This window comes from Centropristis striata, chromosome 5, assembly GCF_030273125.1.
Source record: "Centropristis striata isolate RG_2023a ecotype Rhode Island chromosome 5, C.striata_1.0, whole genome shotgun sequence".
In the NCBI taxonomy this organism is placed as follows: Eukaryota; Metazoa; Chordata; class Actinopteri; order Perciformes; family Serranidae; genus Centropristis; species Centropristis striata.
The window spans coordinates 13,903,633-13,920,446 of NC_081521.1; the positions used below are offsets into that span (position 1 = coordinate 13,903,633).

At 38.1% G+C, this 16,814-nt stretch overlaps 1 protein-coding gene across 2 annotated transcripts in view; it reads right to left on the reverse strand.

Annotated features, from left to right (window-relative positions):
* Window positions 1-16,814, reverse strand: part of prkcz (protein kinase C, zeta) — a 175,155-nt gene that overhangs the window by 81,443 nt on the left and 76,898 nt on the right. For both annotated transcript variants that reach the window (XM_059333243.1, XM_059333244.1), the window contains one exon: window positions 12,933-13,018. In XM_059333243.1, the coding sequence (XP_059189226.1) occupies window positions 12,933-13,018 (86 nt within the window). The remainder of the gene's footprint in view (window positions 1-12,932; window positions 13,019-16,814) is intronic.

The window sequence follows — 16,814 nt, forward strand, 5'->3', positions numbered from 1 at the left end:
ACACCTTGCTAGCTAATAAAGTGGCATATATATATATATATATATATTAGTGGTCGACGATACGGTTTTTTAATGCCGATGCGGACACCGATTATTTTGACATCAGTCATAACCAATATGTGCTGCCGATTTTTTTGGGCCGATTCTTGAAGCCGATATTGCCTTTTCTCCCTCCATTTATTTGATAAAAATGACACAATGATGACAAGTGTTACACAAGTCTCAATTTAAACAAAAAAGGAACATTTATTAACAAAACAAACAAAACATATTAACAGTTAGATAGCAAACAATGTGTATGTTGTTCTAGGCCTGGAGGTGTTGGCGCCTCAGATGATCCACATATTTGATGTTTTTCTTTTTTCTGGTATCAGCAGCAGCTCACCAGAGAATGGCAGATGTTGCACCGAGCCTTGCCTGCTGTTGGCTCAGTCAAATGGGCTAATTGATCGGTGAACGCACGCACGTATCGGCCAATGCCGATACAAATAAAAAACGCAAATATCGCCCCGATATATATCAGCTGGCTGATATATCGGTCTATCTCTAATATATATATACAAGGCTCACTGGATACTTTTTTCTTGTTCAGACCATTCTCTGTAAATACTGTTTACTGTAGAGCTGGCAGTGTGTGAAAATTCCAGTAGATCAGCAGTTTGTGATCTGTTTCCGACCAGCCCGTCTGGCACCAACAACCATGCCACGTTCAGAGTAACTTAAATCTCCTTTCTTCCTCATTCTGAGGCTCACTTTGAACTTATGAATACCTAATTACAGTGAGTTGCTGCTATGTGATTGGCTGATTAGATATTTGCATTAACAAGCAGGTGAACAGGTGAACCTAATGAAGTGTATTCATCTATATATTTAGAAAAATGATTAGGTAGAATTGATGATTATGTAGGCAAAAAAACAGTCAACTTAGTTAACCATGATTTGCTTTTTGTTGCTTTTGTTAACTCACCAACTAGCCAACATGTTAATGGTAACTTGTTAATGCTAGACACTGATAACTGCTACTATATGTTGGTTGCTGTATGGCATGACTCTAGATACATTTATACTTACTGTACACTGCCTCTTACAGAAAATAATACAGTTATATGAGCTCTTTTAAAACAGCCAAGCTGTACAATGTCGCATTATCACAGATTTATTTTCATTTTTACCTAAAAGGCTGAACTGTGTCTTAAAACTTAAGCTGAAATTTCCCCAGTTGGTAAGCTAGTTTAAAGTCCAGACAACCAAATGACACTGTTCTCTAGATTTAAGAAAAGGAAGCACCTGGGGTTCTAATTTACTGGGGCACAGCCGGTGTTTCATTCAACAGACTGTACCTCCAACTAATAACACAGACAGATACGTAGTTCAGCAAAAATATAATCATTTATAAAGGATTTCTTGATGTGCTCCTGCCTTAACAAGAAGATAGACAAAATGCTCAAAAAAATCGATCCTTCTTCCATGCCAGAACACACAGTAATTACCTCAAATCAAGACAGAAAAAGATTATATACCATCAGTACAATTTTAAACCCCAAGAAAAGGTTCAACCGTTGAACAGTTAAATACATCAAACTGATGTCGCTGGCCATATGACAGAGCAGCTGATTGTGTCAGTGATGTTCTTGACCTAGCTGGACATCTGCCCACTGCTCAGGGCTGCAAGAGATGTAAATGTAATCCCAGTGTCTGCTCTACTCTGGGATTACATTTACAGGATTTACCACATATTCATATCAAGAGTTGTCTACTAGACATCACATGTAGTGCAGCAATATTCCAGCATCACCAGAGCCAGACCTTGCTAAAAAAAAAGACCACATTTTAAGGACATGCACCAAGGTGAACAGTCCATCAGCCGAGATAAACAGCCACAACATAACATAATTCAGTCATTGTGCTTTGGAGTAAACTGTCAAGCTTTACTATGGCACTCATCAGACTGAAACAAGCACAGATGAGGAGTGCATCCTGCTTCTAGATGTGTTTGTCAAGCGCTGATTGTGGAGGTCCAGACTCCCGCAGCTTCCTGCAGATTGGGAATAAAGGGATGAGTAGATGGGAAAAGCTTTCATCGATTGACAGCCTTCCCTTCAGCCCAGCAGACGGCTTTACACATCGTATGAGTGCCTGGAAACTCCAATGGCCTCATATGCTGGAAAATGAATTCTGTCTGATTCACCTCTGACAAAGAAAAGTCATCAGAACAAACTGACCAATGATGTTTGCAGCAATCTGTGAAGTGAAATCAGGCCATGACAGCAACAAAAGAGAATGCAGCTTCCAATTACAGACAAGACAGGCAGCAGGGTGCTAAGGTAAGAGGGCTCCAACACTAATCATTAACTGGTATAGTATATGGTCAAAATTACACAGATTTCACACTCATTACCAGCAAATAGTTAGCCTGGCTAACACCAGACTAATCACAAATGAGATTAGTCTGGAAACCAGCCTTTCATTTCTCCGTAGAGGAGGCGTGGTTTACGATCCTCCGGAGCCGTTTATTGGACGCTACGAATGTCTATCAAAAGCCTCTGTAGGTAGCTCTTAGCCAATCGTATCAGTTATACCAGATGACGCATGTAGAAATTGATGTTTACATAGCCAGACTAGCCCATTGCTACTTTGAGACTAAAATGCTCAATTCTGCTTCTGCAATGTTTTTCTGCAGCATGTTCTGACTCTGGCTGCTCACAGTCTACCGGCAGTGTTGGTGTTTGTGTGTGTGTGTGTGTCTGTGGGAGAGTGTTGCTTGCTGTTTTGCTTCTCCAGTTCTCGCTTTCTGCAAGATTATTTATTTTTACGTCTTATTCCCCCTCATGTCATTCAGCCTCACACATCCACTGATTTTATGGTCAATAGATGAGCTGCTGGGGGTCTCTGGGAGCTCCGCTGTCCCCCGGCTCGTAGCCAGATCACCGGCGTTACAGCAGCGAGCGGTAGCGGGACTAGTTGGTAGATCAGGCTTTTTCCAAATCCTGTCAGAAGCCAGGCCTTTTTGGTGGTGAAACAGGAGTGTAAAGTCAAATGTTGTTCTTCTTTTAAAATCAACTTTTTACTATTTAAAACGCCGTCTACAGCTAAAGAGAGTTTCGCGTCTGCTGCAGCCATGTTGGATCTGTAAGAAAACTACAAAACTACAAGCTTCTGTCTACAATAGTACGCGTCATCGTCTTGCCGTCCCTCCCCGTTCTGTGATTGGATCCCTAAAACAGGGCTAAGAAACGGCCGTCGTTGCCAGACTGCCTGCAGCTTCGAAATGAAATTTGAGCGCGCAAGTCAGTATGGGTATACCCAGGCTAGCAAATAGTAGCCAGACAGCCAAATATTGTACACTACCAAAATGATCTGGCCCCTGAAAAGGAAATCTGAAATTTGTCTCTCTGTCACATGCACTATTTCATTGGCTCCTACATTGCTATTTCCCCTCTGACTTTCCCTCCTTTCCCCACCAACCATCTCCTCACCTGATTTAAGAAGGCTAGGAACTATCCAGTCAACTCTCTGTCAACTACACTCACAGATAAGCAAAATGAATGCTTTTACATCCTTTTTACAATAATTAGTTGCACTTTTTGTCACATTGAACAATGACTTTTTGACAGCAAGTCGAGATCAACTCACCACTTTGTGAATTCTCCTCCTGTCAACTTCGAGGTTTTCAAATGTAAACACCAGTGACGAAGATGACCACCAATTACAATCTATCAAGACCATCACTACATCCATCTGCACCACAGGGGCCCCAGAGGCAAGTGTTGAGAAATAACACACCAGCACCAATCCCAGCCCACATGTTTCAATAGAACTTGGCTAAATAATGGAAAACCAGAGAGTAGAGAACAGAAAAAGGAGGAGGTGTGTGCTTTATGGTAAATGATATACAATCTGAAGGAGCTGATGGGATTGAAATAGACTGGAGTTGTACCATGTACGATATCATGTGACAATAAAAGTGATTGATTGAGCCAGCTTCCCTCGTCTGCTCTGCAGGTTTACATTACCCTCCCACTCCCTCACCTAGCATCTCATTCCCTCAGCAGCCTCTCACTTCATATCCTGCCCAGTTCAATGAATAATACGATTTAGACTAAGCTAGCATCTGCTAGCCTGCCACAGTGATGATCGGTGCTAAATGCCCACAACAGCATGCTACCATGCTTACAATGACATGTTGATTTTGGCAGGTAATATTTACCATCTTCACCATCATAGCGCAGCGTGTAAGCATGCCAACATTTGTCAACTAGTATTAAACACAAACTATACAAACTTTAGAGCACCGCGTCAGTAGATAGCCTCAGTGGTCCTGTCCCTCAAACCACCAAAACATTTCCACTAAAACTTTCTGAAATGCGAAATATTATTCTTTAATGCCATCTTAGACATTATTTACCTCAAAGTTTATTCATTTTCATTTATTTATAGAGCACATTTTAAAAAAACCTCAGTTGACCAAAGTGCTGTACAGTTATTAAAATAGAATAAAATCATACACAAATAGTTATAAATAAAAACAATGAAAACAATAACGTACTAAAAACAGTAAAACAATAAAATAGTAATAAAAACTCAATGCAAAAACAGAGTTAGAGATAAAAAAGAAAAATAAAAGGGCAAAAAAGTAAAAGAAAGCCAAAGATTCTTGCCTAGCTGGGACTGAACGCCAAGGAGAATAAATAGGTTTTTAAAAACCTCACCAAAGTAAAGTGTAAAAAAAAGTGAAACACATGGTCTTTTTTAAAAGAATGATGCCATAATGCGTCCCCCCCCCCCCCCCCCCCCCCAAAAGCTAAACACAACAACGCCTCAACAACATTTTTCGAATCTTTATACCCCCCATACCCCCCAGAGAATTTTTTTTTTCAATAAAAAGCCCAAATTTCGGTGGCTCTCACACATTCTAATAACACTATTCCATCATGTACACTGATCTTAATGATTTTATATTTTATGAATTATTGTAAAGAGAATAAGGGTTCTTCTATGTTTATTTAAGGCATCTTATTTTGATGCCTTATTTTCTACACATTTCTGATTAATTATCAGGATCTAGGTTTGACTTCAGGCAGGAAATCATCTGCAGGGAAAAGACATGATTCACATGTAGGGATCAGCAGTAAATACAGTACATCTCATAGTGTACATCTGAGGCTGATAGGAATGGGAAAGTGGTAGCCTAATGATGGTGTTTTCAGATTCATCATCTGGTTACTATGACTATAACACATTTTGTGCCAAATCATTGAATCATTTTCAAACAATAGCATAAATCCAACAACCATTCAGGCCTGTGTCTCACATGACAACTGTGATGGCCTCCCATTGACAGTGCTGAACACCCCCCAAACCTAATGGCAGTAGCTTTATGTGGTTAAAAGCATTTGATTGCACTCCCGGCTGTGACCCCTGCTGGGACCCCTGCTGGGGATGGAAAGGTAAAAGCTGTTTTCCAGCAATGAAATGAAAAGGAAACAAGTCTCTCTCCCACTCACTAGTGTCATGGTGATGACAAGAGGGCAAAAGAAGGGCAAGAACATACCTCACCCAAGGGTGCACAATGCTTCGAATTTGTTTTTGCTTTTTATGATTCAACTTTTATTGAGTTTTATATTTTTTACAAGACCAAACTAACAACCAATTAAGAAAAAAAAAGAAAGAAAAAATGGTCAGAATTAAGAAACACAATCTTATGATAATAAAACATAAAAGTAAAAACAATAAAATAAAAATAAGTACATAAGAAGTCCAAGACAGGTAAAATGAATCCATGCTCAATATGTTGAACTTTCTAAACAGGAGACAACCACCACACTATTGCATGTCTATTCATTGTCCCATGTGAAATTCACTGTCTACAAATAGTCTTCCAGTAAACATTTTCCTGTAATGAACCCAGTCTGCCTCCATCTTCATTTCCATGCCAGTCCCCCAAGAACAGCCCATAATGATCAGTGTATGCAGATACATTTTAGCTACCCTGTAACAAATTTGTTATTTTAATGATTCTTTAATTTTTTTAAACCGAGTTTGGGTCCAGATGGGCAAAATTTTACTGCCAACAACCTGAAAAAAGACTAATGGGACTGAGACTATCACATCTAAAGGTAAATATGTGACTTGAGCATTACTGGAGTCTAACGTTTGTGTGCGTCCACCAGTCGTGAAGTGGAGGGTAGACACTGGTACATGGGATGCAGGTTTACAGTATATCCCCCTATAAGATAAAAAGCCATTGGAATATAGAATAGGAGAGTATACCCACTTCCTCCTTGTTAACCTTCCCACAGGGTTCGTACACTTTTTGAGTGGTCAAATTCAAGCACTTTTCAAGGATTTTCAAGGTCCATTTTCAAGCTTTTCCAGGACCTTACAACCATTGTAAGTTGCATGTTTTAGATGAGTACTTACATGCTAAAAGGTGTAATTTCACTCAACCATACAGACAGCGATGGTATTACACTTTTAACAACCAAAAATACAGTTTGCTAATCTCAATATTCAATTTATTATTTTTTTCATTGAACATGTGATTATCTATAGTCAGATTGCAAGAGAAATACAGTAAGAATTTCAAGCATTTTCAAGCACTTTATCCAAAATCAAAGCACTTTTCAAACCTTGAAAATACAAGATTAAAATTTAAGCATTTTCAAGGATTTCAAGCACCCGTATGAACCCTGTTCCCATCTAGCTAGCAGCACATCTACCTCGACTACCACTACACCACTCTGCCCTGCAAAGCAAAATGGCAGTAACTACGCAGAGTGCAGAACTGAGAAAAATGACTTTAAAGTTATCCTGTAATCCAGCCGTTTAGTTACTGTACAAACGACTACCATTTTTCTCCAAAACGACACACATTTGAGATATGATGTTTTGTCACATAACAAAGGATGCCTTGAAAGTCATGAAAATGATAATAACTCATTTTTGACCAAAAATGCAGTTACTGCCTTTTTGCTTTGTAGGGCAGCACTGGTATCCACCGTAATACAGCTATCATTCTCATAACACATCTGTTGTCAGTGGTAGCTATAAACATATTCCCTCTCAGCTCTCAGCAGGATGCCTGAACCAGCATGACTTGATGTTAGCATGAGAAGCCAGTGTCAGTTATCCCCCTAATGTAGCCCTGTGGATAGAAACAGTCAGCACTGGCGACTGAATTCTGCTTCATCACATGGGAAACAGGAGCTAAAGAGACCACATTATGTCTAATGAGAGGGATCCACAAAGCAGCTTTCTCTTCTGCAACATCAGGGGGAGCTGTAGAGGAGGGAGGAGAGGGATGCAGACAGACGTGTAGAGACTAGGAGGAAGGAGAGGGATGGAGTGAGGGAAGGGAGGAGAAACCTGACCTACTTCTCCTTGGCTTATTTATATGCCGAGGACAACATTGTGAACCAACCAGAAGCCTGGAAACTGGCATAGCAACAACAGTCAGAGAAATCCTGTCTGAAAACCAACTCAAACAACATGCTGGACACAGAGCGCAGTCTCTGGGGTCAGAGTCCTGAACACTGTACACCAAAACATCCACCATGACCTCCTTCAAGTAACCTCTGTGCAAACGACCTCAAATGAGAGAGAAAAAAACTGAAAAGAGGAATAGAATGGAGATTCCTATACAAAACAACATAGCACAGGGGGCAGAATTACGGCCATTTTTATGTGTACCATTGCCATGGTTGTGTTATTAAACTTCCCTTTAAACTGCAACTTGGTCTCACAGGAATCTGTGAAATAGCCACGGATTCGCTTAACTCAAAATCCATGGAATAGCCACGGAAACACTAATTTCCGTGAAACTGACACGGATTTCGCTACAATGCAAGTTAATGACAGTCATATCCCGTGGCTATTCCAACATGCAAAGTGATTATGTACATTCACTGAGTGAATATTTAGAAAAAAATATATATATTTCTCGCTAGAAATGTGATCAAAATCCATTTTTATGCAGAAACTAAGTCAAAATATTGATTTTTTCACTAAAAATGAGAGAACTGTCCGCCATGTTTTTTGTTCTGATCGCAGGGACCTTGAAAGTCACGTGACTTGGAACAAACCAATAGGAAAAAATATCCATGGAATAGCCACGGGATATGACTGTCATTAACTTGCATTGTAGCGAAATCCGTGTCAGTTTCACGGAAATTTGAGTGATTCCGTGGCTATTCCACGGATTTTGAGTTAAGCAAATCCGTGGCTATTTCACGGATTCCTGTGAGACCAGGTTCTAAACTGACTTGCCGCAAGTCACAGACTGACTGAGGTGATGTTTAACGTTTAGCCATGTGATTTTGCCATTTTGTGGGCAACGTGCTACAGGAATAGTTAATGGTAGTGTCTATGATGTGGATATTAATACTTAGTATGCTGTTGTCTAGTGGTCCACCGATATGGATTTTTTAAGGCCGATGCCGATACCGATTATTTTGACATCAGTCATATTGCCTTTTCTCCCTCCATTTACATGATAAAAATGACACAGTGATAACAAATGTTACACAAGTCTCAATTTAAACAAAAAAGAAACATTTATGAACAAAACAAACAAAACATATTAACAGTTGGATATCAAACAATGTGTATGTCGTTCTAGGCCTGGAGGTGGTGGCGCCTCAGATGATCCACATATTTGATGTGGCATCGAGCCTTGCCTGCTGTTGGCTCAGTCAAATGGGATAATTGATCGGCGAACGCACGCACGTATCGACCAATGCCGATACAAGCAAAAAACGCAAATATCGGCCGGCCGATATATCGGTCTACCTCTACTTTTGTCCCTATAATACAAACAAGTGATAGGATATAATAAACAGTGACAGTGCAGAGTAAGTCATTTTGATCACTGTTTTAGCTGGAAGTACTAATGCACAATGTGGCCCTCCTATGTCTTGTATTGGATAAGCCAAGCTCCACAGTGCATATACAAACAGCTAAAAGGTAAACAGCAAATGGACTCCACTTATATAGCGCTTTCCTAGTCTTTGCGACCACTCAAAGCGCTTTACACTACAGACAGTGCTCATTCACCCGGTCAATTTGTCAAGTCAGCAATATGCCGGTGCCCTGAGCTTATCCACCCGCTGGTCTAGACATTAAGACGATAGCACCTTCAACACTATGATATGATCTGGCTAAAGCTAATGCGCTTCATCAAAGGGGAGACCACAACATAGTGGTGAAGTAGTAGAACCTGATCTTCCCTTTCAGAGAAATGCATTAGGGACTTTAGGGCTGATTGAAACAGCATTAACGTTTTTCTTCTAGCTTCCAGGGAGGCCACTGTGCATTACACACTAAGAACACTTTAACCCTTTGAACTCTGCAGTAGAAATCCTCGGCTAGCACCTTCATTGGTATTTTTGCGATATAATTTCTTGGAGTATCTTCAAATGCTTCATATCCCTAAAATGTGTACAACCTAGACTAAAAAGTTATGTGAATAAACCATAATATTGGCTATTTATCTCAATATCTCTTTGACATTTCTACCAACCTGTTTCTCTCCTGAGCCAAACACTATAGCACTATAACGCAATTTAGACATGATATGAAAGACAGATGTTTAAGCTTTCTGCTGAAAAATAATAATTGCTAAAGCTATTATGGTTATAACCTTTGATTTAAAGAGAATCATGCAAACAACAATCCCTCATAGCCATGTAATGATGTCATCACGAAAAAATGTATGCTCTCTTATGGATTTGATTTGATTGATTGATTTTGATAGGATAACTACAGAGTGAGCAGCAGGAGCTCTTCATCTTCATCACTGAAATTATGAAAGCACATACGCATTCAAATACCTGTGTGTGTGTGTGTGTGTGTGTGTGTGTGTGTGTGTGTGTGTGCAGTGTGGAGCTGAGAGCTGAGATGAGACAACTGCTAAACAAGCCATAAGTAGGACACCATGAATTATGCACCAATATCAAGATAGCTTAGCTGAAGCGGTGACTTGATTACCTGTCATATATAATTTATATGACAAGCTGCAGTACCTTATGACACACTGTACTATCTACTCAGAAACAGAGAGACACTCATACTCTGCTCAGATTTAAAAGCATGGACACATATGTTACACAAACAGTTATGAGGAGCTTATTAAATAAAGCACTGACTGCTTCCTGAACAGGAAGTGATCATCATGAGCCAGAAAAGAATAATGATATTGGACCCTTCTGGGACACTGTCCAGTCACCATGACATCACCCATTTGTTTATAAGCTACATTGTTCAGAGGTCTTGAGTTAGGCAATTTGGCTGTTGTCTTCTTGTGTTTATTTTGTTTTTGAACCAAAAATAACCATAATTGGTAGAGAGGGACTCAGAGCTGATGGCTGGGCGATATAGAAAATATTTTGATATATTTTTAAATGTGATATCGAATGAGACCATATCGCAAATATAGATAGTTAAAAAAATGTATTTCTTTATATATAAATGCTGCCCTTACTAGTGTTTTTCATACTTAGTTCTTTTGTTATGTTAGTTATTCTTTTCTCATATCAATATATTTATTTCAGAAAAAGATTGGCCTATTTTACTTCATAGGCTATTTTTATTTAAGATATTTTTTTAATTTAAATGTGCCCTTTATGGAGCTTTGATTAAAAAAAAATGATACTCCTGTTGTTATACAGTATTTATGTTCACGGTTTCAATAAAATTATTTGTGACATGTCATATTTGGCTTTGACTTTGACTGAACATTTGCTCTCACTTTGCGATAAAAATATCAGGATATATATCGTATATCGATATTCAGCCTAAATATATCGGGATATGACTTTTGGCCCATATCGCCCAGCCCTACTGCTACATCACCATGACGCCAACCTATACCGACAACCTGACTGGATCTGGCTAGTGACTACGGTGAGCAAAGTTAATGCTAACAAAGTTAGCTTCAATAATTCGAGGCAAACAAAAAACAAGTACAGTTTGTTTTTCCTTTCAGAGGCTGTAACAGGCTCGATTCTAAGGCTATAGAGAAGATACTGATATCATCCCCTGCAGGACACTTTAACAGCACTGGAGTGCTCCTTCAGCGACACACTGCTTCACCCAAAGTGTGTGAAGGAGCGATATAACAGGTCCTTTCTGCCTGCAGCAGTCAGACTTCACAACCAGCACTGCTCCCAGTAGACCACATACTGTCAATAACTGCACTATCATGTACACAATATGCAATATCAGTACCTTCAGTACTTTAATCTGGTGTACTTTCATTCCACTGTGCAATAGAAATGTTTTTCTCTGTGTAATGGTGCAATTTCAACTGTAGAGTCTGTCTATATTGTATATATTATTCCTAATTTATATATATATATATATATATATATTACCATTACTATTACTATTGTTATTTTATTGCTGCTCCTTTCTATTTTTGCTCTAAACGTTTGATGCTGTAACTGACACTGAAAATGTCCCTGTTGTGGTACTAATAAAGGAATATCTTATCTAGAAAATGAGAAGATCTGAGGTACCAACCATATCATGATATCATGTCAGAAAGGTGGTAAAATAAAGCGCCAAAGTAATCATGCAAAAATCATATATATATATATATATATATATATATATATATAGTAGCCGTGCCCTAAAGCACACCCTGCTTTATTTAAAAATGTAATTATCTACCGTAATTCACAAAATTAACACCATTAACGTCAAGAAGACTTGAAACTTGTGATTTAGACAATTTGAAGAAATGGGATTTATTAAAGTAATGTATCAAGTGAGACGTAGTGAGAAGTCCTAGGTTATTTTGACTTCTTTTTGCACCTGCTTGTTGCCACCTGCTGGTCACTAGAAAGAATGCAGGTTTAAGCCATGTCCAACTCTTTTATAAAGCCTTTATGTCCAATACCAACATTTTCACATTTCAGTATATCTGCACATGCCAACAACTATAGTGTGGTAATGTTAATGTAGAAATAAAATAAGTTGTTTAAACAAGTTGTCAATTGGTTATAGTTATGTTGAATAAAACTGAGAACATTAGGTGTATAGGGTGTGGCTAAATCCTGCATTAGCACATAGAATTGGCATTGGACATATTCAACTGTGAGATGCAGAAAAGTCCAATATGGACAGAATCCCTAGAACAGGGCTGCTTCTACAAACCACAGTAAATACAAAATAAACCAAATTTTTAACATTTTTGACCAATAACCTCAATTTACTATCTTTTTCTATCTACATCTCATAGTCTTCACCACAGGTAGAAGTTTATGATGAAGTGAGTTGATGTTAAAAATCCCATAAAAAGCAAGTATGTGAATATTCAGTAAGGATTTACCGTGAAATAATTTTCTTGCCCAAATGTACTTTCCTTTTGGTTTTAAACATTCTACATTTTTTAATTGGTTCAACTCAGTCCGGTGTTGTGCTCATCATAGCTCTGTAGACTGCATTATGAGTGGACATGTCATCTTCCTTTGTTAAAGCTTGAATCAATTCCAACCATAAACAAGTGTTGATGAGATCACTGCAGATTATTCAGATTTTTTGAGAAATAACTGCTCCTACAAAATGATGGCACAGATGGCACAGTCAGACTAATGCTACTATTTCTTCTTTTACTCATTTGTCACTCCCCGACATTTTTAGGAAAATACAGAGGTGAGAAAGTCCAGTTGTTAATATGAATACTAAAATTGGTCACGCTGCATCCCAGTAAGCATTAAAACACATTCTGGTGATACACCAAACTTCCCCTAATAAGACAGCAAGCACATGACTTTATAACTTCTTGTCTTCAAGCAACACCAAGTTAGTCATAATCCCTGTATTCCCCGGTGAAAACGGGCTCAATTAACTGAACTGACAGAAGCATTGTTCAGGCATTACTGCATGAAGTCTCCAGTCGGGAGTACGTATCAGCCGAATGTAAAGACACTCACCCTGTTAAAGCGCTTGGCCTGGAAGAGGTGTCCGTTGACTCGGTAGAGTTTCCTCCATCTTCTGGCCCCACGGCGGTAGATCGATTCTAGGAGAGAGAGGAAACAGTTGTAGAGTATGCGCATGATGAGGGACTAATGAGGATGAATGTGTGCTGAAACCAGAGGGAGAAAGATGGAGAGGTGGAGTGATACGAAAAGAGTGAACGCTGAGGGGAAAGGTCCAGCAGCTCTTCCTTCATGACAAGTCTGAGTTCAAGTGAGGGGAAGACACACACCAGCTTTCTCTAGGACGTATACGCATGCTCACACACACACACACACACACACACACACACACACACACACACACACACACACACACGCATCCACTCTCTTCTTTCACCCTTTTCCTTTCATCTTCTTCCTTCCCTCCCTGCATCTTCCTTTCCTCAGGGCCTCTATCACTCTTTTTGTTTTACTCCTGGTGATGAATTATAAGTGCTCCAAAATACCTTTTATTCAGATAAAACCTTGAAGGTGTAGCTATTTATAATAGGAGCATGTAGTCAGCTATTAATAAAACTGCAGGGCACTAATGTGCACCAAGCAGTGTGCTGAAACTTCTGTTGTCATATCAAACAATGATTTAAAATCATTAAAAAAAATATTATCTTTGCAGAGATTAATTATTTGTTATTATGATTTGCTGGAACAAACCTCTCAGACACATTATTATTCCTTATTAGGGATGGGGTTGTGATCGTTCATTGTGGTTCTATTTTATAATTTTTCAAATCCAAACAGTTATTACCTGCCGTTTTATCATTTAAACCTGATTATTATCCGCTATAAGAAAAATAGCGAAACTCTAAGAAATGATTCAAGGAGCCTGTAGATGTAAATGTGACAGTAATATATAGGTATGCATACTAAATAAAAATGCTTAATATCATCATGATGTGTATTTGAATTGACTACATCAAAATTAATTAGTAGAACTCCAACAGGAATGTTTGTGTAAAATATCCATATATGAATTAAGTTTACTTCTTCAAAATAAATTAATATTTGACTCACAGATTACATGGTTTAAATATTTGTAATAATAAGTGTACAATAAGTGTAAAATAAGTCAGTACAACACATTTTTGTAAGTAAATCTTAAGCAAATTATCAGTGATATCCTACAAATGTTTTCAATTATATTTAGTCAGTTTGTTTAGTGATTTCTACTCAGGTTTTCCATATGGTTAACATAATATTTCAGTTACATTTACTCAATGTATGTGGTAATTGAGCCAAGTCAATTCATTCAGACGTACTTGAAAATATTAATTAAATGTATCCAATACTCATGTTTTGTTTAACTGATTTGAGAGCTTTCAAATCAACTCTATATTTTTAAGTGTAAAAATGTTGCACTGATTGAATTAATTAATATGCAGTATTGTTTTTTTTTTGTGTATATTCTATATATACACCATTAATATATTTGTATAACATTGTATAATATTAACATTAGTTGTTGGGAGAGTGGGTAACTTTTAAATGCACAGATCTTTATATGATAAATGGCAACATACTTGCAGCATAATTTGACTTCATTGCATTTTCATCTGTTGGATCTTAATTTTGAGTAGCGCTTATTTGTATTTAAGTATTTTGAGGGAGAAAGTCAGGGTGAATGGATGGTTCAACAAATAATGTGACACTTGAGACTGCTGTTAGCTTCATCTTTAAGCCACCAGTCAACACTGGGGGTCTTTAAACTTGTTATGTTTTAAACATAATTTTCCTCATTCTTTCCCAAGTAGCTTTTGTGCCTAAACTAGTGCTGGGCGATCAAACCAAATTCTTCTATCCTGAAATAGGTAATGTCATATCTCAAAAACAATCATCACACAGACGCCATCTCCCGGTCTGAGCAGTGAAGCAAACCCGGAAGTGCCTTAATCCTGCAATCTTTGGGCAGTTGCAACTGAACTCCGGTCCTATCTATCCCAATACAAAATTAATCTTGTGGTCTCAATCGCTAGTTTCAAGTCTTCTTCAAGACAATATGATGCTAAATGTGTAAATAATGATCCCATTTAGAAGAAAATAGATGATAAAGGAGCTTATGATTTGGGGCGTGGCTACCTTGACTGGTCCATAAAACGGTGAGCTGTCAATCTGGAGAGAAGCTTAGCAGAACATAGCATGTTTTCTGGTAATTCAATAAATACATAGTTTATGTGAAATAACCACATGGTGAAGCCTATTTTTACACACACGTTGTTAGCAACAAGGTGTAAAAAAACAAAAAAAAACATGCCAGGCCACAGTCCAATCTAAACATCCAGCACCAATGTCAAGGGAACACAGTTACAAGTTGTATAACCATTAAACATTATGTCTGTTGTTCATATTACTTAGTGATGGTCCCATCAACTCTCGGTGTGCAGATAATCACTCAACGAGTAATTACTATAGGAAATTATTATAGCCAACCATTATATTTCTATTAGCAGCAGGACATTTTGATTTCAGGGTGTTACATCAGGCCGCGCTTAAAATAACAATTTAATTTGCTGCACTACCAGCAGTCGTGGAAATGAAGAGGAGCTGAGTAACGCGCTATCACAAACATGACACACATTAATGGATTTGCTGATGTGTCACCATTCGGGCATCATGCAGTTATTGTCCACCACTGATATGATGCATATGACACAGCATGATAAGATATTTACTATGGAACTGCTTAACACGTTTTTTATGAGAATATCTTATCCTTATCTGATTCACATGAGAAACTTGTCCCCAGACAACACTAGCTTTATTTGAATTATTATACTGTGTGGCAAAGAAAGGTTTAGCTATCCAATTCCAAAAGGCTGGCTCAGAAAAAGTGGCAAAACTGGATATTTCAGGTTGATACACATGGGAAACATTTATCCCGACAGACTGAGTATTCCCTGCTCAAATCTGAAACCATCCTCATCAACCTCAAACACTCTCATCCAACAGAAAAAAGGAATACCTAAAACTTTAAAGGGTCCACCATATTTTGTACTAGATGTCAATCCTTCTTGTTGGCTGAAGCTAAAACTGAGTTTTGCTGAACATGACTCTGTTATACACTGTTGAAATAAGCTACTGTAAAGAATATCTCTGGCTATTTTCTGTTTTCTTTTTAACAATAACTCCCCAAAAAAAGCTGATATATCTTCTTTCTCTGTGCTTTAGAAAAAAAAGTGAACACACACTGTCGATTATATACCCATTTTTGACCAAGACAGTCAGAGGGTTCGCCTAATCTCAAACCAGTTCCTCGCTTTAAACAGCCAAAGAACCGGCCAGGAAAACTGGTTCTAGAGTGGTCCAGGTCTTTGCTGGTCTCGAACCACAAACGTCTTATGTTAGGGTCTTGGGAGGGTGTATCAATAATTCTATTTCATTTGTTTAACTGCACTGTGCTCAACATCAGGTGCTAGGTAGCTAGTTAGACTTAGCAGGCTAGCGTTAGCTTACAAAAAAGGCTAACATTAACATCTTAAGACCAGTGTTACTGCATTGCAAAAAAGGTGTGTCTAAAAACAAGATAAAAACACTAAATCTGATGAAAATTATCTTGCTGCATGGAAAGATAATTTCACTTCACAAAATGTATTAAATTAAGATTAGTAGATTATTATTAGAAATAAGCATGTTGAACACTTAAAATAAGAAATTAACTCTTAAAACAAGATACATTTTCTAACACTTCTAAATCTAAGGTTTTTTTTTATCTTGGTAAGAAACAAATAATTTGCAGTGCACAGCAATCAAGATGAGCAGCACAAATGTGTTGTACCTGCCGGGTTGGGATGCCAATGTAAACTCATCCACCACTGAAAATATGAAAGTATATATTTGTGAGCT